This window comes from Cricetulus griseus, chromosome 4 (assembly GCF_003668045.3).
Source record: "Cricetulus griseus strain 17A/GY chromosome 4, alternate assembly CriGri-PICRH-1.0, whole genome shotgun sequence".
Classification (NCBI taxonomy): domain Eukaryota; kingdom Metazoa; phylum Chordata; class Mammalia; order Rodentia; family Cricetidae; genus Cricetulus; species Cricetulus griseus.
Window position 1 is genome coordinate 52,803,771 of NC_048597.1, and position 26,803 is coordinate 52,830,573.

Genomic DNA, 26,803 nt, shown 5'->3' on the forward strand with positions numbered 1-26,803 from the left:
ATGCTAATTTATTCTTACCTAGTCATGCTGATGGATCAATAAAATTTTGGGATGCTTCTGCAAGTAAGTTTTATGCTTATTCCCCACTCAACAGAAAACATTTTGTTAATATTCATTCATGGCCATCCAGCACTTTTTAATTTGAATAATTGTCATTTCAGAAATATTTTAGTGTGATTATAATTATATTGCTTGTTACAAAATTCATTTCCTGTTTTTTAGATCAGCTTAAAGTAGCTCTGCCCTAATTGTATTCAATAATATTAAATAAACAAGACCATGGCCACTCTTTCAGCCATCCTATGTAAAAAAAGAATGTTGCATCAGGAAAAGAACCTAGCTTTGTCAGATTAACTGTTCGAGGAATTACTTCTGTGTCCTACATGTGTGCTATTTGACAAGTGTTTTGATTCCTCTGTTTTCAGCTTCTCTGTCCTCCCACTCTATAATAGTTCATAAGACTCAAAAGAAGTTATTTGATAACAGAAAAAATTCTTTTTAATATTTTAACAATTAGGTAATGTAAGGAATAACATGTTGGTCACTGTGGAAGGGCCTATTAACTTACCCAAGTCTTCACTTTACGCATATATGTCATTCACAAAGCATGTTTTTTTCTTTCTTATTTTTAAAATGAATCTTATTTTGCATACCAACCCAAGTTCTCTCTCCCTCCCATCCTCCTACTCCCCCCAACTTCTCCACACACCATCCCCCATCAGCTCCTCAGAGAGAGTGAGGCCTCTCATGGGAATCATGTTCTTACCAAAAGTGAAAGAAACGCACTTTTGTAAATACACAACAAACTATAGAAAATCTAAATGTAGTGTGATCAGATGATATTTTAATAAGAAATGATAGAGATTTATTTGAACCAGTAAATTTCAAGAAAGATTATATATTTATGTATTTATTTTTCAGACAGGGTATTTTTATGTAGCCTATTCTGGCCTATAAGACCTTCATGCTTAAGCCAATCACTTCCTAGGACTACAATTATTCACTACCAGCCCGGGTAGAAAGTATATTTTAATGGCTTAACAGCTAATCTGAATTTTGTTAGATAGTTAAAACTCCAGTGGTTCTCAACCTTCCTAATGTGGGCCCCTGTATTAAACAGTTTCTCATGTTGTGACCCCTGACCATAAAATCATCTTATTGCTGCTTCATAACTGTAATTTTTCTACTGTTATGAATTGTGGTATAAATATCTGATATACAGGATATCTGATATTTGACCCCTGCAAAAGAGTCATTCGACCTGCTCACAGTTTGAGAATCACTAACTTCAGCAGTCAAGAATCAGGCAGTGGTGACACCTTTAATCCCAGTACTAGGGAGACAGAGGCAGGCAGGTGGATCTCTGTGAGTTCCAGGCCAGCCTGATTTACAGAGCGAGTTCCAGGACAGGCGCCAAAGATACACAGAGAAACCCTGTTTCAAAAAACCATAAAAATAATTTTTAAAAAATCAGAAGAGAAGAGTAAGTTAGAATTACTTTTAGTTTCTGTGAATGTGTAACCACAAGGCAACCATCTTGAAAATAAGAAACACAAGAAAACAGATTAATATGGCACAAAGATGGTATCTAACCTAAAATTCTATTTCAGTTTTACCAGCTATCTCAATGATGTCCTTTACAACAGCAGGACAAAAATCAGAAAGGATCACTTTTCATCTAGTCATATTTTGAGAGTTTTAAAATCTAGAACAAACCCAAGTATTTCATGTCACCGACAACTTTTAGAGTTCAGGCCAATTATTTTGTCTTGAATTGGGCTGAATACTGCTTCTTGTTAAATTCAAGCTGTGCACTTCTAGCAGCCCCTGCTAGAAGAGTTCTCTTAAAGACCATTCTTAGAGCAAGAATCTTTTGTTTTGTATGAGGAATTGTGTTTTTATTCTGGTCTGAAGTGGAAATAACTCCCCCCAAATAAGTATTACTGAAAACCATTCATAAATCCAGAGTTGCATCAGTGTATACCTGACCTTTTCTTAACTAAAAACACCCGGATGAAATCTTTCCTAAGACAGAGATTTCTGCCTAAAAATAAAAATAAAAAACTGCCCAAATATTGTATCAGCATCTTATTAAGCAATTAAAGGGGTTGTTGTGAAAACAAACATGGGGACATCCCACCTGGAAGATTTATGTTCTGATTTCCATTATACGCTTTCATAACTCCAATGCTCATAAACACTGTTTCTCTTTCTCTTTATAGTTTCTATCTTGATACTACATGACACTGAGGGTTTGCCCTACTTGGGTTTTACTTTGGGGTTCAACAAAATATACTGAAAAAAGCTTGAACAATGTCTAAGAATTAAAATTAAACTAGGAAATAACTACACTTTAATATTTTATAGTGACTCTGCAGATGTTGTACAAGTTAAAAACTTCAAAAGTATTTGAAAAGCAGAAAGTAGGAGATGGCAAACAAACATGTGAAATTGTAGAGGAAGATCCATTTGCTGTTCAGATGATTTACTGGTGTCCAGAGAGCAGAATATTTTGTGTATCAGGAGTCTCTGCATATGTTATAATTTATAAATTCAGCAGACATGAAATTACAACAGAAATAGTGGTAAGTTACTTTAAGTTTAACTTTCCTATTTATAGTTACTAAAAGAAACAATTATGTATTTCAACTATTACTTGTTTGGTTTGCAAGTCAAGAGACAGTATAAAGTCCATATATAATCAATAGTATTTTAAATTACTGTTACCGAATATATTAAAAAGTATATTTTCCAGCCGGGCGTTGGTGGCACAGGCCTTTAAATCCCAGCACTTGGGAGGCAGATGCAGGCGGATCTCTGTGAGTTCGAAGCCAGCCTGGTCTCCAGAGGGAGTGCCAGGATAGGCTCCAAAGCTACACAGAGAAACCCTGTCTCGAAAAACCAAAAAAAAAAAAAGTATTTATTTTCCAACAAACTGTTCTCTAACACAACTTCAGTGTCAAAATGAACTTGCTATTTTAAATTAATCTCACTATAAATTGAACATCATACTGTTCTCAATTTTGTATCTACCTGACTGTACTGAGTCAATTCCTAAGTATTAATTGCCAATATTATAATATCAGCATTGCATTTACTTATAAAGAAAATTTCTTATTATTATAGTATATAACACATTTAAAGTAGGTATTATATGGGATATGTCTAAAAATGTATGTGCATATATGCATTTAATAAGTGTAGAGTTTTGCTTTCTGTATAAGTATCAAATTAGTGTAAGCTTTGTCCTTTTTAAAAATTTAACTGCTTTATGTTTTCTTGTTACTTATCTATCATAAATGATTATTTCTCAACTGTAAGATAGCCACTCTTAATAGTTTTTATGTAGTAAAAATTTTATATGGAAAAATAATTATGACATTACCTTACCAAAATTTTAATTTTAAAATTCATTACACAAAATTCTGATTATACAAAACAATGATGTTACTATAGTATTAATTACATCTAAGTTAATATAACTATCATTTTCCTATTCTGTCTTATGTAATTTACCCATTTTTTGCCAGACTATAAAGATTATTTCACACAGGTCTTTCTTGTGTTTTTACCTCAACTAAAATTCTTATTCGTATAGAGTATTCTTTTAGAGTATATTGAATGTCTGGGGAGTGAGGTCATAGGTGCCTAAGTTTCAACTCTAATTTTTCCAGTGATTTTGTGAGTGTGTGTGTGTGTGTGTGTGTGTGTGTGTGTGTGTGTGTAAACAACAGGTAGTAATAGAATCTGGGTACAATTTATCCATATATATATATATATATATGTGCATATACATATATTTATAATTTTCTGTGGCAAAAAATGGAAAGTAGAACATAAATGCAAAATGGAAATACTCAAGTTAATTTAATCAGGTTTTTATAATGGTGCTATAGCAATATCAGCACTGTGTATTAGTAAGTTGTCAGTAACTAATAACCAGATTGTCGCTGCCAGAAGGCTCCTAGTAGTTTAGAGATAACTATTATAGTAAGTTTGATAATAGTGCTGTGTTCATGACATATGAATATTCTTATTCTGCTTTTAAGTATCAAAATTTACTTGTTACAATGTAAATTAAATACTCGTTATAAATATATACACATACCTGTTTTAATTTCTTTCATTGGGATAACTATCAATTTCTCCTTTTTTTCATCATTTACCAAATTATAATTTATTGTAAGAAAATGTCTTAGTTAGAGTTTCAATTACTATGATAAAACACCATGACCAAAAGCAATTTGGGGAGGAAATGGTTTATTTCACTTACCCTTGCAGATGTTGTCAGTCACCAGAGAAGTCATGGCAAGAACTCAAGCAGTGTGAGAACTCAAGCAGGGTGTGAACCAGGAGGCTAGAACTGATACAGACATGGTAGAGGGACATTGCTTACTGTCTTGCTCCCCAAGACTTACTCATCCTGCTTTCTTATACAACTCAGAACCATCTGCCCAGAATTGGTACCACCCACAGTGGGCTTGACTCCCCCCTACCCCTCCCCTCCGTCAATCACTAACAGAATACCCAATACCCAATGAGCTTGCCTACATGCCAGTCTGTTGGGAGACATTTTCTCAATTGAGGCTCCCTCATCCAAAACGACTTTACCTTGTGTTAAGGTGACAAAACAAGTTTAAGAAATTATAAGAATATTCATTATATAAGAATTTATTTTCACTAACAGGCATCTTTCTTATCCTGTTGGAGGAATTAAAAATTATGTTTTTTTCTTGCCATTGTCCAGGTAATTCACTACTTAATTTAATTCAGCTTGAAATATCTCTCAAATTGAGTGTGTTATTGAATTTACTGGTCTGAAAATTAAGAATAATTTCTAAAACCTCAGTTATATTATTGTGTTTACTATTATTATTATAACTTAGACTAAATTAAGACCTGTTTTATTTTATTTATTTATTTATTTATTTATTTATTTATTTTAGTCATTAGAGGTACGACTTCAGTGTGATGTTGAAGATATTATTACCCCGGAGCCAGAAACAAGTCCTCCATTTCCAGATCTCTCCTCTCAACTCCCCTCTTCAAGGAGTCTTTCTGGAAGCACTAATACTGTGTCTAGTGAAGGGGTGACAAAGGACAGCATCCCGTGCCTCAGGTAAGAACTGCTACTAAGTGCCAAAACATGTCCCTATGTAAATTATAGAACTATTACACAGTGTAACAGATAAAGTTACTGTCTCTCACTGGTAAATGAGCTATGAGAGCATTGTTTATTTCTTTGAGTAACTCCTAAAAAAGGCACACAGTGTTTTCATACTTCATTTGCCTATTTATATTTTTTCCCAGGAGGTTCTAAAGAAAACATGGCTTTGATAAAATGGGAAATTTAACAAGGCAAAACCCTGACCTGTTCTTCTAATTAGTAATTCTTGTTAAGCATTTTACTCAGTATAACTAATTTAAAAATGTAATAAAGAAGCTTAGTTCGTAAAGCTCATAGCAACATTTATCTTGCTTTTATGCTTTTCATGATAGGATTTATAAATTATTACTTTTATGTTGTCAAATAAATGTTTCTATTGTTAGCTGCTTGGAGAATTCACCCTAAGCAAGGGTTTCCTTAAGCCCAATATGACAATATATGTTTCTATTACTTAAGAACTCTAGAAAGCTTGCTTCCTCATTTCTTATGCAAGTATTTATGGAAAATTTAGAGATGAGATTTCAACAACAAAAGCAGTAATCCATAACTTTCTTCTCTAAATTTTTAAAAGGAAATATAAGCATGAATTAGCTGGAAGAAAAATCTACAAGCAAAAGGAAACTATTAAATTTTAGTTAGCAAAAAGCTCTTAAAGGTTTATACAAAAATGTGTTTACATTTGTTTATTTGTATGCATGTACACACACACACACACACACACACACACACACACACACACACACACACACATACTATTCTGCACATGTTAACTTCAGAGGGCAGCCAGTAGGAATCTGTTTTCTCCTTCCACCTTGTGGGTCCTGGGTCTTTCAGACTTGATGGCAAGCACCTTTAACTGCTGAGCTACCCTGCCAGCCCATTCTTACCTTTAATTTCCCTTCATACCACTTTATTTCAGTTAAACAAATTCAAAGAAAATGAATAAAATAACAGAATATTTAAAGTAGTACTGTAGAGCTAATTGTTTCCTAAGAAGGCCTACCACTAGATCACAAATCTTCTAACAACATAGACATTTATAAAATGTAGATAAATTTAAGATAGGGATGATGGAGAAAAACCAGTAAAATAAGGTCTGAGGTGAAGATGAAGTTAGCATTAACAATTATTGACATATAATAGGGTTCACTTCAGGAACACTGAAGTAAATCTCATCTGTATTCTTGCCCCCAAAGTTGTGTATTTTTGAAGCTTGCTTCTTTGTAAATTCTTAAAATGCATAATCATGGTAAAGCTGTATGTGATAGAATAATGTTTTCTCTTTCTTCTAGTGTTAAAACACGGCCCGTTCGGATGCCACCTGGCTATCAAGCAGATCTTGTTATTCAGTTGGTGTGGGTAGATGGTGAGCCTCCCCAGCAGATTACCAGCCTTGCAATAAGCTCAGCATATGGAATGTAAGTAATTAAACTTTCTGGTTAGTATTGCAGAATTTTAAACAGTTTGCAAATGTTTCTTTTAAAATATTAAGACTGAAAAATTAGTTCAATTTTTATTAGATTGACCATAGTATGATACATTAATAATTAAGCTTATGCTATGATTATTTTATTTGTTTTCTTTTTCTTGATTTCATGTTAGTAGTAATGTTCCTACTTCAGGGTTTTGGGGGGATTTATTTGGATTTTCTGCCCCCTTTTTCCTTAAGTTTCACTTTGGGTACTGTCTTTTGACCTGTCTTATAGAGTTCACTTCCACTTTGTCTAATTGATAGTAGATCTGGCCGCAGAGTTTGGTTTCAGTTACATTTGCAAATAAAGCAAGTTTTAGGTTTCTGATGAAAACTGACTCTTTTTTTTTCATTTTTTATTTGAATTAGAAACAAGATTATTTTACATGTCATTCCAAGTTCCCTCTCCCTCCCCTCCTCTCCGACAACCCCTGCCCCCAACTAAAACCCTACCTATCATAATATCCTTCCTGCTCCCCCTGGACGGTGAGGCTTTCCATAGAGTGTCATCAGAATCTATCATGTCCTTCGGGATAGGGCCTAGGCCCACCCCATGTGTTTTGGCTCAGGGAGTATCCCTCTATGTGGAGCACGCTCCCAAAGTCCACACCTATGCTAGGGATAAGTACGGAACTACTACAGGAGGTCCTGTAGATTTCCGGGTTTCCTCACTGAAACCCATGTTCCTGGGGTCTGGATCAGTCCCATGCTGGTGTCCCAGCCATCAGTCTGGGGAGCAAGAGTTCCCCGTTGTTCAGGTCAGCTGTTTCTGTGGGTTTCACCAGCCTGGTCTGGACCCCTTTCCTCTTCACTCGTCTTTCTCTGCAACTGGATTCCAGTTCAGTTCAGTGATAAGTTGTGGGTGTCTGCTTCTACTTTCACCAGCTGCTGGATGAGGGCTATCGGGTGGCATATAAGTCAGTCATCAATCTCATTATCAGGGGAGGGCATTTAAGGTAGCCTCTCCTCTGTTGCTTAGATTGTTAGCTGGTATCATCTTTGTAGATCTCCAGACATTTCCTTACTGCCTGATTTCTCTGTAAACCTAAAACGTCTCCCTCTATTATGGTATCTCCATTCTTGTTTTCTTCCATTCTTCCCCTGACTCATACTTTCTGCTTCCTCATGTCTTCCTCAGCCCTCCTCTTCTCCCCTTCTCATTCTCTTAGCTCCTTCGCCCCTCTTCCTGTGCTCCCAATTTGTTCAGGAGATCTTGTCTCTTTCCCCTTCTCCAGGGGACCATGTATTTCTCTGTTAGGGTCCTCCTTGTTTACTAGCTTCTCTGGCAGTGTGGACTGCAGGCTGGTAATCCTTTACTCTAGTCTAAAATCCACATATGAGTGAGTACACACCATATTTGTCTTTTTGTGACTGGGTTACCTTGCTCAGAATGATTTCTTCTAGTTCCATCCATTTGCCTGTGAATTTCAAGATTCCACTGTTTTTTTCCTCCCCACTGAGTAGTACTCCATTGTGTAAATGTACCACATTTTCTCTATCCATTCTTCAGTTGAGGGGCATCTAGGCTGCTTCCAGTTTCTGGCTATTACAAAAAGTGCTGCTATGAACATCATTGAAGAGATGTCCTTGTTGTATGAATGTGCTTCTTTTGCGTATATGCCTAGGAGTGGAATTGCTGAATCTTGTGGTAGACTCATTCCCATTTTCTTGAGGAGTCACCATACTGATTTCCAAAATGGCTGTATAAGTTGGTACTCCCACCAGCAGTGGAGGAGTGATCCCCTTTCTCTACATCCTCTCTAGCATAAACTGTCATTGGTGTTTTTGATTTTAGCCATTCTGTTAGGAGTAAGATGGTATCTCAGAGTTGTTTTGATTTGCATTTCCCTGATGGCTAAGGATGCTGAACACTTTCTTATGTGTCTTTCAGCCATTTTAGATTCCTCCATTGAGAACTGTCTATTTAGTTCTGTACCTCACTTTTTAATTGGATTGTTTGAAAACTGACTCTTTTTATCCTTCTACCCTATTACCTTGAAGATGGGTGAGTTCAAGATACCCTTTTCAAAAGATTGGTCTTCAAAAGCAGGAGAGAGGATTGTCAGAATTGAGAGACTGTGGAGATATGCCACTCAACTCAGGAACTGAGGAGAATTAGAGTAAATCATTAGAGAAAACATTCTTAGTTTACAGACTCCACTGAAGAAAGTATAAAATGGCAGCTTGGGTACTTGCCTGATAGAGCTTCAGTTGCCAAAAATAAATAAATAAATAAATAAATAAATAAATAAATAAATAAATAAATCCACACCTCAAATCATCCTCAAAGTGAATTCCACCATATATTAAAGAAATAAATATTATAATCATTATACAGAATGTTTCTGAGATTTATGAAAGATGAAATCATGCTTGTCTCATTTTATGAGGTAACAAATTTTGAGGACTAGAAAATGTTATTACAAGAATATAAAATTATGCCTGTGACTTATGTCAACATGAATTAAAAATTCTACTAAAATATAAATAAATCTATTAAGAAAACTGATAAAATTATTCATAACTAAAGTTCACTTACATTGGGAATGTAGATCGTTTTATCATTTTAAATGAAGCAGGGCAATTTATCAAATAACATAATAAAGTAGATTAGGCATATAATTATATCAGGGATGCAAAAAACAAAAAGCATATGAAAAGCTGCCCATGCTCCAGCAGATAGAGCTACACCAATACACATACTGGAAGTAGTAAGTAGATTCAGAGGCTAAAACAACCACTTAAAGTTGGTAAGATTTGGTGGAAGATGAATGGGAGAAGAATTGGAGCAGAGAGTATGAGGGATAAACTTGATCAAAACACATTGTATACATGTACAAAATTCTCAAACTATAACACACACACACACACACACACACACACACACACACACATTATAATGTTCAAAGCCCATTGGTGAGTTTAAAAGAAGCTACTAGTTAAAATATGAAGAAAATTTTCTCACTCTAATACATGGGAACAAGCACTATACCTTTTGGCGAAATGATAGACATTTTACCCGAGTTTTAAAAAAATAAAAGACAAGTATCTTAATTTATTTGGGCTGCTGTAATAAACACCTTAGACTGGGTAATTTGTTTTTTTATAAATTTTATTAAATTAGAAGGAATCTTATTTTACATATCAATCCTAGTTCCCTCTCCCTCCCATCCTCCCATGGCCCCCATCCACTCCCCAGGGAGGGTGAGGCCTTCCATGAGGGAATCATCAAAGTCTGTCAAGTCATTTGGGGCAGGGCCTAGGCCCTCCCCCGTCTATCTAGACTAAGAGAGTATCCCTCCATAGGGAATGGGCTCACAAAGTCCATTGGTATACTAGGAATACATCCTGGTTTCACTGCCAGAGGCCCCACAGACTGCCCAGTGCTCCTAGCTGACACCCACGTTCAGGGGGCTTGGTTTGGTCCTATGTTGGTTCCCCAGCTGTCAGACTGAGGTCCGTGAGTTCCACTTGCTCAGGTCAGATGTTTCTGTGGGTTTTCCCAGCATGGTCTTGACCCTTTGTTGGTCACTCCTCCCTCTCTACAACTGGATTCCAGGAGTTTGGCTCAGTGCTTAGCTGTGGATCTCTGCTTCTGCTTTCATCAGCTACTGGATGAAGGCTCTAGGATGGCATATAAAGTAGTCATAATTCTCATTATAGGGGATGGGCATTTAAGGTAACCTCTATACTATTGCTTAGATCCTAGTTGGGGTCATTCTTGTGGATCTTTGTATAATTCCCTAGTGCCAGATTTCGCTTTAAACCTGAAATGGCTCCCTCTATTGATGTGTCTCTTTTCTTGCTCTCCTCTATTCCTCTCCCAATTCAATCTTCCCGATTCCTCATGTTCTCCTCCCCCTGCTCTTCTCCTTCCCTCCTTCTCCTACCTCCTTCCCCCCTCCCCCCATGCTCCCATTTGTTCAGGAGATCTTATCCCCTCTCCCTTCACCATGGGGCCATGTATGTTTCTCTTACGGTCTTATGGTATACCTTCTCTGGAGGTGTGGATTGTAGTCTGGTAATCCTTTGCTCTATTAGACTGGGTAATTTATATACAATGGAAGTATATTGAAGTATGTTACTCAGTTCTGGAGTCTGGAATGTCCAAGCTCAGGGTATCAGCAGATTCAGTGTCTGACAGTGTTCACTGTTCAGAAATGGCAGCTGATGCATTCTCATGTAGAAGACACAGTGCACAAAACTTTCTCTCCTCCTAAGGGACCTGATCTCATCTGAGAGATGGACGTGCTCAATACCTAAAGACTCCACATCTCAATACTGTCGCCTTTGGGTTTTACATTAAACATACTTGATAATATGCATTATATTTGTCAATTGCATGTGCTCTTTAAGCTTCCTGAGAAAGCTTTCTTCCTCTGAAGAAAGGATTGATGTGCTTCCTCATTTCAGGCCTCACCATGTTTTCCCAAAATTTCCTCCAAGGCCCCTTGTCTAGGGACAGGCTGGCCTAATGGCCTTGTGACATGGGAGAAAAAAAAAAAAAAGCAACCAACAGAGGGTATTGAAAACACTGTGTCCTTGAGAACAGCTAGAAAGAAAAACCATTTCAGTAGAGGCTTCTGCTAATTATCACATACTGTGAAAATGTCTTCAGTGGGAGTGAGAAGCCAGAAGCTAATCCAGAAAGAGGAAATGCAATCTGGAACTCCAGATGACTGCCTCAATTTCCCCAGTTGATTTCTGTCATAAGCCCTAAACTTTATATTATTTGTGTTTGTTCTCTCAAGCAAGCTACTCCTGGATGTACTCTTCTTCATGTTATAAACTAAACTGATTATGTTTCTCTATCTGTCTTATGTCTATTTGTTCTTTCACTTCTGATCACTATAAATGTAATCAACTCACTAATTCAAAACTGAAAATATTTCTATTGTAAGTCATTTTTAGACCACATAGAATACATGATTTGGGGGATAAAATCAGACCATAGCTTTGTGCTCCACATTCCCCCAAATTCTTGTGTTTATCACCTGCAAGATAACCTTTATTTAACATTAACAGCTCCAAAAGTCTTAACATTTCAGCATCAGTCTGTAAGATTTAAGCCTGAAGTTTCATCTAGATGCCATCTGAATCAGACAGGCAGGCATAAGACTTAAAGTATGATTCATTGAGAGATAAACTCTGCTCCCTCAAGAGTTTGATTCACCTACCTAAAGTTATGATTCATGAGTGAAAATCTTCTGTAGACATGATCCTGTGAATTATATGCTTCCAAAATAAAATGGCAATCATTTTGTCCCACCATTCCAAAAGTCATAAATATGAAAGAAGGGGGTATTAATTTCCAACTAAAACAAAAATATAATATAGAAACATTAAATCTTAACTCTGGTTAATAACTTAACTGTGTATTCCACCTTTCAAACACAATGAGGTCTAGTTGGACCTGAAGGTTTGGGGTAACGGTGTTTCTAGCGGAGAATAGCTGGTATTAAAACTGTAATGGGCTGAAGTCCCATGCCTGAATGTCTCCTATGGTGAAGTGGATGGTAGAAGATTCACTAGGAGGCAGAATACAACCCCAGTGGTGACTTCTTGCTCCTCTTTGTCAGTTTTCTGGCGAGGACCCAAAGTCCCTAGGAGGACTGTTACGATAAATCTTTCTGCCAAAAGCCACCCAAGCCCCACCGCCACATGTGAGCTTTACGCCAGCCGCCCACCCGAGCTAGGCCCAAGTGAATACACAGAAACTTGTATTAGGTACAAAGCTGCTTGGCCAATGACTAGGATTCTCATCTGTTAGCTCAGTGTTAATTAACATAAACCTATATATTTTATAAGACTTATCTTATTGGACACCTTATTGGCATCCCTCCTTGCTGGTGGATCACATCCCGCTGCTGGAGGAGGAAGAGGAAAAAGGGACCCTTCCTGTTTCTCCTTCGCTTAAATATGAGTCTCCTTGCTATGTCACTTCCTGCCTGGATCAGCACTTCTCTACAACATTTCCAGAATCCTCTTTGACTCCTAGTCCAGTCTACTTGCTGTCTCATTGGCCAAACAGTATTTTATTTAACAATCAATAAGATAAACATACACAGTACATTCCCCATCAGAGGACTTTGGTGAAGAGAGCAAGCCCACGTTTTTTGTGTTCATGTGCCTTCGGAGCGTGTGTGAGTTGGATATCATCAAGTTTTGTTATCTGAGGGCCAGCTACTGGGCCCATAATACACCTGGGGCTACTGAAATCGTACATGGGATTGATACAAACCACTGTAAAGGAAAATAAGTAGGAGAAGCACACCACATACCAATATTCCTTAGTCTCTTAATGTCCTGCTTGTGATGCAGTTCCATGTTCTGAACATTCACACTCTAGGACTGTGATGATCATGTAGGCCAATTTAGCTCAAAAATGTCTTTAGATGGTTCTACTATCTTAGTGGATAGAACATGGCTTCTGCTAACTTTGTGATTATAATTTTAATGCAATTTTCACAATTTACTTAAAAAAAGAAAGTATTTCTTTTTAAAATCATTTTGACTTTAATTTCTTAAAATGTATTTCAAGATGTTTTAGAATGTATTACCTATATTCTTTATTTTCAGATTAAAATTTTTGTTTTTTTTATTTTAAATTAATATACAACAATCACACATGTATATGGAAATAGTAATATTTATTATCTATATAAAATGTATAGTAGTCAAAGTGGTGAGCATTTCTATCTCATTTAATATCATTTGTCAACTGTTGCTTTTTTATCATTATTTTGAGTCTCTATCTAGAAAAATTATTGCCTGTATCAATGTGTTTTCCTTACATTCCAGTAGTTTCAGAGCTTTAGGTCTTACACTTTGGTTTTTCATTTATTTTGAAGTGCTTTTTATATAGGCTGAAATACAACAGTTATTTCAGTATTCTAAATGGATATCAAGTTTCCTCGGCACTATTTATTGAAAAGATTTGTCTTTTCTTCAGTTTAGATTTTTGGTGCCTTTGTTGAGTATAACTTGGCTATCCATCCTAAACACTTGTACATTTATCTCTGGGATAGCTCTTTTGTTGGATGACATGTCAAGACTTATTTTATGTCCAGCTTATTTTGACCACTGTGATTCTGTAGAACTTAAGATTCAGTACATTGTTGCCTTCAGATTTGTTGTTATTTGTTTCCATTATGCTTGCTTTGGATAATTGGAGTATTTATGCTTTTATATAAACTTTATGATTTTTTCTGGTTTTGTGAAAAGTGTCATTGGTATTTTGCTAGGGATTATATTGAATCTTTAAAAAACATTTATTTTATGTGTATTTATGTGTGCCTGCATACATGGATGTTACATGTGAGGATGTTTTTTGTGGAGGCCAGGCAAGAGTATCAAATACCCTGAAACTGGAATTATAGAAGGTGCTAGGAATTGAACATGTGTCCTCTGGAAGAGCAGCTAGTGCTCTTAGCTGTTGAGATATCTCTTCAGTTCCTAATCTGAATGAAATATTACTGCAGCAAATACAGATATTTTAATAATGTTAATTCTTCCAGTCCAAGACCTAGCAGGTCTTTCAACTTTTTACTTTTGTGTATTTTTCTCAGTCTCCCTCCGTGTGTGTGTGTGTGTGTGTGTGTGTGTGTGTGTGTGTGTGTGTGTGTGTGCCCGCGCACATGCTCCTGGGGGGGCACATGTGTGTATACATACATGTCCAAATGTGTGAGAGCACATATGCACATGGAGATCAAGGATTAACATGTCTTCTTCAATCACTCTTTACTATTTGCTGAGGCAGTCTTTCACAGATCCCAGAGCTAGCCAATTTATCTAATCTAGTTAGCCCACCTGTCCTGGGGATCCATTGTCACTACCCGCAGAACTCTTAGCTCACTCAGCTTGTATGTGGGTGCTGGGGATCTGACTGCGGTTCTTGTGCTTGCAGCCTGTTCTCTCTGGTCCAGAAAATGATCCACCATAGCTGTGCTTTGTTTTGAATGAGTGAGTTTATTAAGTATGTAGCAAGTAGAAATAAAAGAAAAACTAGCAAGTACAGATAGATAGAAATAACAGATAGATAGCAAAACATCAATTCATTTCCCAGCATCCAGCAAAGGCTGCAAGAATAGCCTGATTTGAGAGAATCAACAAAAGTAATATCAGCAAATCAAGGACTTAGAGACTTACTGTAGAAATCAGCTGGGGAAGTTGGAGCAGTCAGTTCCAGGAGTTCAAGTTGAGTCTTCTCTCCCTGGACCAGCCTCTGGCTTTCTGTTCCTGCTGCAAGCATTGTTATACTGTGAGATAACAATAGTAACCTCTGTTGTTCACAAGAGCACAATGTTTTTGATCTTGGACCAGTTGCTCTCTTTCCCCTTTACAGAGCCAACAAGGAAGCCTTTATTCAGGATAAGGACTTCACAGAATTCTTGACAGAAACATATTTGAGTTTGAGATACCCCCAAAGGCTACTTTCAACAAATGTAAACAACACATTATTAATTTACCTATATAACTGACATTTTACAGGGCAGGCATTATATCCACTGAGCCATATCTCCCCAATCCCCTTTTTGCAATTTCTTTAATGAAAGTTCTGTGGTTTTCATTGTGGCAGTCATTAACTTCCTTTATTGTTTTCTATTAGATTTTTTTAAAAATAGCTATTATGAACTGGATTGCTTTCATTATTGGTGTATAGAATAACTAATGACTTATTTCTATTAGCTTGGCTAGAGTTACCCAAGATTCCTACAGGCTAAGTAGTCTTAAAGTTATATACTTTATAAATCTTTTAACTTTTCTCCAATTTTTGAAACTATTCAGATTGCTCTTAGACCTTTATATTTCCATAAATATGTCATATGTTGTATTTTTAGTTTTTTTTAAATAAACTAAGTCTACTAAGATTTTGTTTCTGAATTTGGAGGCATATGTTTTGTGCCTAAAGGTTTTCTTGCTCTTAAATATAATTTTATATTAACTTTATCTTATTATTCTTTTATTATATGTTATCTCCAGCTTTTATGTTACATTTAAAAATTGCTGAAGACTAGATATAGTTGGTTCTCAATTTATCCACTCATGTGATCTCTCCCTGTATTTGGACTGCTTTTATCATTTTTGTGTGTGGTCATCTACCTATTTGGGCATTTTCATTTTTGTTTTTCTGTTTGTTTCATTTGTTTTATAGTGTTCTTTCTTTTCTTTCTATTGAGTACTAGGTATAATTTACTTTTCCATTTTGAAAGTTGTGTATTTAACTTATTTTCTATTTATGTATGTGGCACAATACCCCTTTGCAAGAGTTTGAGAAGTTCACAAGAGTGTACTTTTGTTCCCTCCAGTTCCTTGTACTATGGTTTCATAAATTCTGCAACTACACCATATGAACTCCAAAATATTTTTTGTTTCCCTGTTTTAAATTGTCAGTTTTATTTTCAAGGAATGAGAAGAGTTTTTAATAATAGTCCTCATGTTTCACATTTCTTATGCTCTTCATAGATAAAATTTTTATTCAGTGTTATTTTTCTTCTCACTAAAAGACATTGTTGTTGTTTGTTGCACTGTTCTGTTAGTGTTGAATTGCCCTGTTTGATCTCATGTCTGAAAGCTATCCCATGGAGAAAAAAAGCAATGTCAAAGAGACAAGTGTTGGGAAGAAAGATTTTTGGACTTCTTAGTTGTTTTTGTTTTCTCCAGTGACCAAAGGATGGAAAAGTGAAAGCTTTACTTGTAGTTCAATTTCTCAATTCCAAGAATTGAGAAATTGCAAACATAGTAAAAAGGAGGAATATTCATGTTTTCTCTAGAAATCATTTCAATAGGTGGAAATTTTACAGGAATTCAGGCACTATCTCTTGTCATTGATTTCTGGTCATGGTAACTGATTAGTGCATTTTTTCCCAAAAGATCTTGCCATCAGGTTGTGGAGAGAAATCAATAAGCATAGCAAGACCCTGTGGTGTTTGTAGGTTTTTAGCTAGACAGCATTGTTGTAAATGGGCAGATATGGGACTTTATATATATTTAATGGTTCAGGTAACCAAAATGCCTGCCTAGTAAAGTTGCTTTAATTAATCAACTAGTTAATTAGTCAAATTATGTTTTTAATGAACAAAGATGAGAGGAATAATTTTTCATAAATAAAGCTGTATTTCTTTATATCTACTATGATATCAAACCCTAGATATATGCCAAATTTAGTAATGTGCACCCTTGTCTCCTGGGAGACAAATGTAGGAAGATTATAGTTCAAGGAGGGCCTGGCTACCTAGGGAGTCCCTGTTCTAAAAAAGGAGGAGGAGGAGGAGGAAAAGGAAAATAGAGGAGGAAGAAGAAGAAAGGGGAAGAAGGAGGGGGAATATGAAGGAATAAAGAAGAAACAGCAGCAGCCAAAAGAAGGATAGGAAAAATAGGCTAAAGGGAAAAATGATTAATTTGGAGCAAAATAATCACAATCTTATTTGCAAAGCCATTGGCTGTTTACCTAAGCATCTGTATCTATTTAGTGTGCCTGTTTCTTGACCTATGACTCCTTTGTACAGGAAAAAGGATTTATGTCATTCTGTAAAACTATAAAATCAAGTTAAAGACGAGTTCCTAATCACAGCTTAAATGATAAAACTTGAATTGAAGTATGATCAAAGGGCATCTCTATTTTTTACAGTAGTCATGGTTAGTATACTCTATCTACCCTAGATATAATGGACTTGCTTCCTGACTCTAAAACAATAATCACTGCCTCATGTCCCCAATCTTAGATTATTTTCCAGTAATTTTATATTAAATTAAAGATAAAATAGTCATGCTTATGATATATTTTGGTTCTGTTTTTCCTCCTCTCAGAGTTGCATTTGGAAACTGCACTGGGTTGGTTGTAGTGGATTTCATACAGAAGACAGTACTATTAAGTATGGGAACCATTGACCTCTATAGATCAAGTGACCTGTACCAGCGACAGCCCCGATCTCCTCGAAAAAACAAGCAGTTCATTGCAGGTAGGAAACAAATTAGATGGGTTTTGACCTCCATTTGTTCACTTGCTTTCTTTCAGATTGTCTTTCTTGCATGATAACATTCAAATGCATGGTAATACTGACTCAACACGTAATAAGAAGCAGCAATAATCTTTGAACAGGAATGAGCAGTGCTTAAAGTTCAGTTTGCTGTTGAAGTTAGGAAGCATCTTAAGTTTCTTAGGTTGGATTCCTAAGAAAAACAGAAAATAAGGACCTATTGATATGAAAATTGGGACTCTGATTAAAAAGCTGTTTTAAAAAATTTGGACTAAACAGTTTGACTTTCCTCCAATATCTTTAAGCCCTTTCAAATACAGTTTAAGGTCATGAATCACTTTTCATTTTTTCAGTAACTATATTGTGGCCATCATTTTTTTTTGCTGATGATGACTAAATTGGACATATGTGTATAAGCATAATAAATACCATTCTCTGATATTTTAAATTCTATGAAAGATGGTAATTTTTCTTAGAAGGACTAGCAAATTAATTTAACTATAAGAGGAAATAAATTTAAGGTTTAATTAGGATGTAATGCCAAATTTTGACAGCCTGAATTGTCCAAAATTTTATAGGAATTTCAGTATAAATACAAATAAGTGGCTTTAACATCCATAAATTTTGTGTTTTTATTATCTAGTTGATTAAAATTGGCTTAAAACTTTGCTTCTATAGTGTTACGCGTTTAGATAGTGCTTTTTCATTTCCTTATTTTACCAATAATTACTGAATATTGAGACCTTTACTAAAGATACTCATAAAAAGAATATTTTATAATATATGATAGTTGTTATTTTCCAAATTGCAGATGGGTTAATTTTAACATTAAATTAATTTCCCATTTGTACTAATGGTGTTTGATTGACATCCTTCTTTGTTAACTATTATTTTTAAACTTTAATGCTTGCTAATTTAGATCCTTTGCAGAGGCACAGCATTTGTCTTTCAGAACTTGCCAGGCTTCTGTTTGGGATCTCAGCTTTCAGGATTATTTTAGTATCCAGGAAATTTTAGTTCTACTGATTCTGCCTCTGTCACTACTAGCTTTGGAAAGAAAACCAGAGTAAGAACTATCCCTTCGTGTTTGGAGAAGAGGCAGTTGATTTTGAAAGTTCAGAGCATCTAAGACAGGAAGTTGTTAGGGGCAGGTAGTGAGGAGCTGCTGCAAGGCTGAAAGTACCCGTTGGGTAGAAAAGCTGTAGAGACTCTGCCGGCAGTCAGTTGTTTTTCTGACAATATCCGCTTATGGATAGAGGAGTGAATGTTTTGACTAGGAAAATGTATGTAACTCAAACTCATTGCGATTCAACCACAATATATATATATATTATATTATATATATATATATATATATATATATATTTTTTTTTTTTCCTGGAACTAGCTCTTGTAGACCAGGCTGGTTTCAAACTCACAGAGATCCACTTGCCTCTGCCTCCCCAGTGCTGGGATTAAAGGCGTGTGCTACCAACGCCTGGCTCACAATGATTATAGATGAGAACTTTGGTAGCTTAAATATAGGGAAAAACTGATAAAATCGTAAACTCAGTCTCTTTTATTTTATAAGGTAACAATAATGAGAGCATACTTTAAATTGCAAAACAAATAAAAAACTAAAGAATCTAAGTTGTCTTTTTAATTGATGAAAGATTAAATATGGCAATCTTAATATGAACAAAATATTTTATATAGTATTACAAATGAAATAATTCCACCATGGTAAAAACACATGAGAAGAATATGCCACCAACTTTATAAGATACTTGGTTAAATAAATGGCTACAGCATTCTCATCATTCATCTATCACCTTTCTAATTAATTTATTTTTAAAATATTTCCTTTCTAATTTGATTGCCTAATCTTGCTACAATTTCTTCATCTTGGCTGTTCTAGATTCTGGTATGATATCACTTCCTTTCACTTTAGACTATTTTCTCTCTTTCCTCTGCCTGCTGCTGATGCTGATGCTCTGGCATGTTCCAAAGACAACTTTTGCATGCGTGGGCTGTCTAACTTTTATCCTGATTTAACGAAACGGATCCGTACTTCCTATCAGAGTAAGTTCTATAAAGATTAGGCAAATAGTTTTTTTTTTAAAGTCATAATGCTTGAGTTAAATCCATTCATGAGTGCTTAGTAATGTGTTTTTCATAAAACACATTCAACATGCATGCAAATTTTTTGTTATGGAAATGCGATCTGATGTTTTAATTTTCATAATTTTTATTTCAACATTTCAAATCATTATTGTCATGTACCCACTCACTCACTCTTTGTTTCAGTGTACATTTCAAACCATGTCCTATTAGTCCAGTAGTCATTGTGTTTCCTTTTTAAGGAGGAAGAGTTGTGGTATTCTTAGAAATTATGAACCTGACATACTATGTTGATAACAATTTAGTGCTTTCTTATTTTGTCAGTGTTGTGATTTTGACCATTGTGCAACTTTATTCTAAGTAGAATGAAAATAATATTTTATAGTTCTTGGAGATAACTATATATTGCTAATTTATGATGCCTTTTATTAAAATAGAATACCCTCAAACACAGTTCAATGGTGATTTTAGGCACCAAACTCTGTGACATAGAGGAATTAAAGTCATAACTAAAAGGTGAATAATATTAACAATTCCTATGGTAGCAAATGAAAATGTTGTAAAGATGGGTGAAACGAGAAATTCTAAACATTGGTACAGAAAGCGTGAGGGTGTGAGTCACTAAAATAACAATACGAATAATACTGTAAGTAGTTACTGCTATGAAGAATGTTTATATTATGCTAATAAATTTGTGAAAATCAGGTCGATTGCCAAAATATACAATATACATTATAGTTTCATAAAATATGCATCCATGCATATAAGCACTCACACATTTGAACTTGTATATTCTTGTAACCTGAATTTCTTCAGACACCCTGTTGCTAATTAAAGCGTAGCCCATTATAAAACTTTACAAATTTCATGTTCCTGGAAGGAAGCTGTTTCCTGTGGGTCCTTTCAATCTCCCAGGAGTGCCCAGTGTGACTTGCTTTTGCTCATGCTCTCTACCTTTCTATTCTACCAGTCACCCCTTTGGAGATACTGCCCACTGTCTCTGCTCCAGGTGACTTGCGTCACTTTTGACATCTGTCTTGGATTCTACTACTCATAAAGCAGGAAGGGATACTAGAATGTTTCTTGACATTATGAAATTATGTGAAGTCCAATTTCCATAGTAATTTTTATTGGAACATAGCTATACTCCTTCACTCACATGTTTTGAATGGCTGATTTTTACATTTCAGTGGCAAGAATGAGTAATCAAAAAATCATATGGCCCACAAAGCTGTCTCTGTGTACATTTTTTTAAAGTCTACTGATCCCTACTCTAAACCAGTTTTTTACACCTATCCTCTACAACCACATAATTTGCAACTTTCCTTCAGTAGTTCCCAGTATGAATTGAATACTATTTTAGCCTCCCAAAATATTCAAGAATAGGAGATTCGTGTTTTACCAGGTTCTCATAGATTTACTTCCTGATGTTTTCTATAATAAACATGTGATGCTATTATGATAACTGGAGCCCAGAGAACAAATGCTGGCTCTGAGCTTGTCAGAATTAATGAACACCAGCCATACAGAAAGTGTTAGGAAACTGAAAATTGCTGTAGGTTTTTATATTCCCCCATGAAAATAAGGTTTAAGCTTTTAAGCTTATATTACAAAATGCCATGCCCTTTCTTCTTGTCTACAAAAATATGCTGCTTAACCCAACTATTTTCCTACTCTTGTGATTTACTCTCTATAAATACCCTGCTCATTTCATTTCCTATAATAAAACTTTTGTATTGCCATAAGCCCTCTTGTGCCAATTTCTTTAATTAAGTGCCTATGATTTACAAGCTTGTACACAATATGTCTGTATTGTTTCAATTCATTTATATAGCTATGTATTTTATACTTGTATGCTACATCAGAAGAATCTGAAAACCATATTAGTTACTTTTTAATTTAAATTCAACAGATGAAAATTCAAACTTGAAAAAACTACATTCTTTATGTCCTTTACATCCAGGACAAGTTCTGAGCTTAGCAAATAAATGATGCTGGAGTAAGATAGAGTATGACAGAAAGCTGTCTTGTTGTCATGAACAGTTGGGGGACTTCTCATATTGGATAAATAGGAGAGCTAACTCTTGTCAATACTGGAGTAGATGAAATTTTGAAATAATTATCAGATTTTTTCTAACCAGAGACCTACGTAAAAGAGAAGTAAAATTGGGTTCTTACAATATAGAACTTAAATAAGTCTATTCAAGAAGGAAATACGTAAGTGAAGCTTTGCAAGATAACAAGGAAGCAGTCAGAGCTCCTGGTTTCCAGTTCCAAACAAGCTAGAGTCAGAGCACTAGAATGGATTTACTGCTAGAAATAACCAAAGCCAATATTTTTAAATGAAAAATTAAGGAAACAGTGGTTTATTTTTTTAAAATATGACAAAGTGATGTTAAAAGGTTATCTCTGGCAGAGGGTAGCAGAGGAGGTGAACCTGAAACAGACTTCCATGTGCTAATGGTTTCTAGACTATAGCAAAAGGAAGGGAGGTCCATGTGGAAGCCAAGTGACCCCTTATCTAAGAATAAGCAGGTGAAAAACCTGAAAAGCCAGGGCTAAGTCACATCACTTTCAAAGCTCATGGCTTTGAAAGTGTAAACAAATGGATCAGTATTTGGATTGGATAAACTGTTAAAAGGAATTTTTATTCTCATTTTAAAGAAAATATGTCATAAAGTTATGTGAACATGAAATTCAGAAAGAGATTTTCAATAAGGGAGAAGGGGAGATACTAAAAGAACAAAATTCTTAGGAAGGTGAGGCAAAGGGAATCAGCACATGTGCCTAGATTGGCATTATTATACTATACAGGGCCACATAAATACTATATGACAGCATTGTGGTGACATATCTGTTTTTTCAATGAAATGAAAAGATACTTATAAAATAACTCTAAATATAAAATATGAATATGAAACATATTGTTACATTAGGAATAATCATAAGAGGGAGAAAAATTAGTCAAAACTGTATCTATCAGTCAATTTCCTATATTTTCCAAATTTTCTATGAGAACAAAACACCATTTCCATAGTCAGAAAATTGTGTATTTCAAAATAACTATTATTTTAGTAGTAATAATAATCTTCACTATGAGTTTGGGATACATTGTAACTTGACACATAGGAATAGTTTTACCATTAAGTCCATTTTGATCACCACTGATGGTGAAAAAGCTAGACAAACAACAGGTTCAGTAAGCAATACAGAAATAGGTAAATGAAGCTTGGCTGTGTGTGTGCTCCTGCATGTGTAAGTGCTCAGACGTGGAGGTGCACGTTCATATGTCTATGTGTACATAGGGAGCCAGTGGTCCATCTCAAGTGCCATTCTTCAGGGATAATCCGCATTGTTTGTTGACGCAGTCAGTCTCCAGCACTGAGATTGCAATGATGTGCCACCATACCTGGCTTTTTTACATTGGTTCTGAGGATCATACGTAGGTCCCTATGCTTATGTGACAGTCACTTTACAGAATAATCTGTCTTTCAGACTTAAACCTATGTTTCTAATTTCCAGATTTTTTAAAAATTAAATTTATTTACTTGTTTTATGTGCATTAGTGTTTTGCCTTCATGTATGTCTGTGTAAGGGTGTTGGGTCCTCAGAACTGGGGCTAGACAGTTGTGAACCATCATGTAGTGCTGAGAATTAAACACATGACCTCTGGAAGAGCAATTAGTGCTTTTAATCACTCAGCCTTCTCTCCAGCCCCTAATTTCCAGTTTTTTTTAATTTTATTTTTTTGTGAAATGTCCTAACATGTACTCCATACTTCTTACCTACTAATGATATTGTAATTACCCAGTTTCATCTCTCCTACCTCCTAATAGCTGGGAAATATATGAAATGGCCTCTCTTCTTATCAGTATAATAAGAGTAAGAATAGAAATTTTCTCATGGTATTGTTAGATGCAAAAGAAATAACATATAAATTACCTAGCAGTGTACTAAGTACAAAATATTACATGTAAGAAGCATCTGGGCAGTAGGCATTCATAATTTTGATCATTCAAAGTCAGCCAAAGTTATCCAAGTCTCTCTAAAGCTGCAGAACTTTTCCAGCCACACACATCACTCACAAATCATAATGCTTTTTTCTATTATCTATCTGTTGTCCCAAATTACTTTCCTTAATATTTCTAGTTTATGTAGTCTCTTCCTTTTCATATCCTGCTATATCTAGTTGAATGTCATATAACAAAGCTGGTTCAAGTGAATAATTCAAGAACTATCTAAATTAAGGTCATAGTGCATCTGTAAGTTATTATTCATTACTTATTTAGTAACAAATAATGATAAACTTCCTTTTATCCACTTTTACCTCTAGGGAAAAAAATGTGTTCAAGATCACTTAAATTAATTACTGTTTACTTTCAGGTTAATAATAATGCTTATATCAATAAATATCATGAGTATATAATTGCTGAGAATAGAAATGTAAACATTGGATAATCTTATTAAGTTAAAAAAAAATCTTGAAATTTTCCAAAGAAATCTCAAAACTCCCTGAGAATATGATGGAACAGAATGATTCCTGTGACCTTAAATTTTTTTCCTTTTTTTATTTTTATATTTCTTTTTTTTTATTTGAATTAGAAGCAAGATTGTTTTACCTGTCAATCCCAGTTCCCACTCCCTCCTCTCTTCCCCTTCCACCCCTCCCCCAACTAAAGCCCTACCTATCACATATCCTTTCTGCTCCCCAGGGAGGGTGAGGTCTTCCTTAGGGGGTCATCAGAGTCTATCATATCCTTTGGAATAGGGCCTAGGCCCAGCCCCATGTGTCTTGGCTCAGGGAGTATCCCTCTATGTAGACTGGGCTTCCAAAGTCCACACCTATGCTAGGGATAAGTACTGAACTACTACAGGAGGTCCCATAGATTTCCAAGGTCTCCTCACTGAAACCCACATTCCTGGGGTCTGGATCAGTCCCATGCTTGTATCCCAGCTATCAGTCTGGGGACCAAGGTGACCTTAAATTTTTACCCTACCATTTGTATGTTTAGAAACACAAAAACTTATGATTGTGTCAAAGTGCCAATAGTACAGTAACATACTGTAAAAGTGTGCAGACAAGGAGAAGTAGCTCATATGTACTAATATTTTAAAGGCTATAAGACACAGATTTGTATATGTACACCGTGTAATGTGTGTACAATGACAGGATCTTCTGGGGATATGTTTCTCAGAACATACTCTGCCTATAAATGATGAATGACTATAGTTGTTTCTGTTTAAATTCTACCATTGATTTACTTCTGTGAATATATTTATTCAAAAAATATTATGCCTTCACCTCTTTGATACTACAGTATCTCATTTATGAACATAGGGATTAAGCCACATTTTCATAATATGACATTACATTTTCAGTTTGCAAATTTTACGAGGATTTTTTTCTGTTCTAAACTAGTTTCTTTTCTGTTGCTGTGATAAAATATGCTGACAAAAACAACTTGATAGAGTTCATTTTGGTTCACAGTTCAACAGCTATGCAGGTCATTGTGGCAGGGAAGGTGTGGCAGCAGGGGCATGAGGCTAACCAGGGGCCAGGCTATAAAACCTCCAGACTCTCCCCCATGGACACACTTCCTTCTGTGAGATTCCACCTACTAAAGATTCTCTAACCTTCCCACACAGCAGTACCAGCTGGGACCAAATAGTCAGGGCAAGAGCCTATGGGAGACATTTTACATTTCAGCCCTAAAATTCTGTCCTTGGCCTCCATATATGTCCATGGTCATCTCATGATGCAAATGCATTTAATATAACTTGGAAAATCCTCAGTCTTTAATAGCTATATTAAAGACCTTTAAAAGGTGGTTTAACGGTCTCTTCTTAGATTCAAGGCAGTCTCTGAAGTGCCACCCCCTATAAAATAAGAAACAAATTCATTCTTCTAATTTAACAATGGCACAGAGCATACATTCCCATTCCAAATGGAGGAATGAGAACATAGGAAGGATGTATTTGTCCAAAGTAAAACCAAACCCCAACAGGAAAACAAAAATCCTGGAAATTCATGTTCAGTATCTAGAGCTTCAGTTTCTTAGGGCTTAGGTGGCTCCACCCCTCCAATGTGCTTCCTGCCGTGTGATCTGTCTCCAAGGCAGTTTGTACTTCCTGTATGCAGCCCTCCTTGGCAGGTGTCCCTTGACGCTGGGCTATCCAACATCTTTAGGTCTCCATCACTCCATCATAACTCAGGCTTAATCTTCACACAATCGCCCCTGAAGGCCTTCATGTAGGTCCAACCCTGTCACACATTGCCTAACCTCGAAGGTTGAAACCATGGAAGGCAAATCCATGATCTCCTCAATCTTGTATTTCTCATGCCCCTAAAACCAGTACCACATGAATAACACTGCTAAGTTCTGCTTCCAGCTAGAATAGAGCATGGTCCCTTTGGAACACAGTTAAAATAGTCTCTTGTAGACAGCGTTTCTGTTCTGCCTGGTTGTGTAGCTATTTAGTCCCAAATAAATACAGAGAGGCTTTTATTATAAACTGCTTGGTCGATGGCTCAGGTTTTTTTATTGACAAGTTATCTCTTAGTTATTAACCCATATCTATTAATCTATGTATTTCCACATGGTCTTGGGCTTACCAGTGATGCCTGGTCCCATTTCTTCCTTGGCAGCTACATGGAGTCTCCCTGGTAGCCTCTCTCTGCATCCTCTTCCCAGAATTCTCCTTGTCTGGTAGCCCCACCTATACTCCTACCTGGCTACTGGACAATCAGTGTTTTATTCATCAACCAATAAGAGAAACGTGTATTAACAGCATACAGAAGGACATCCCCCATCAGTGTTTGTATGCCACAGCTATAAAACAAAACAAAACAAAAAATCTCGAGAGCAGTGGTTCTCAACTTCCCTAATGTTACAACCCTTTCATACAGTTCCTCATGTTGTGGTGACCCCAACCATAAAATTGTTTTCATTGCTACTTGATGACCCTAGCTTGCTACAGTTATGAACCATAATGTAAATATCTGATATGTGACCCCCTGAAAAGGTTGTTCAATCCCCAAAGAGATTGTGGCCCACAGGTTGAGAATCACTGCTCTAGCGGCTGACC

The 26,803-nt window shown here is 35.8% G+C and overlaps 1 protein-coding gene across 4 annotated transcripts in view; it reads left to right on the forward strand.

Annotated features, from left to right (window-relative positions):
* The window catches only part of Stxbp5l (syntaxin binding protein 5 like), a 215,683-nt gene that overhangs the window by 131,626 nt on the left and 57,254 nt on the right, over window positions 1-26,803 (forward strand). For 2 of the 4 annotated variants that reach the window (XM_027412712.2, XM_035444255.1), the window contains exons 14-19: window positions 23-63; window positions 2,368-2,585; window positions 4,947-5,119; window positions 6,460-6,585; window positions 17,448-17,599; window positions 19,607-19,678. In XM_027412712.2, coding sequence (XP_027268513.1) covers window positions 23-63; window positions 2,368-2,585; window positions 4,947-5,119; window positions 6,460-6,585; window positions 17,448-17,599; window positions 19,607-19,678 — 782 coding nt within the window. The remainder of the gene's footprint in view (window positions 1-22; window positions 64-2,367; window positions 2,586-4,946; window positions 5,120-6,459; window positions 6,586-17,447; window positions 17,600-19,606; window positions 19,679-26,803) is intronic. The other 2 variants (XM_027412713.2, XM_035444256.1) reach the window with 1 other exon arrangement.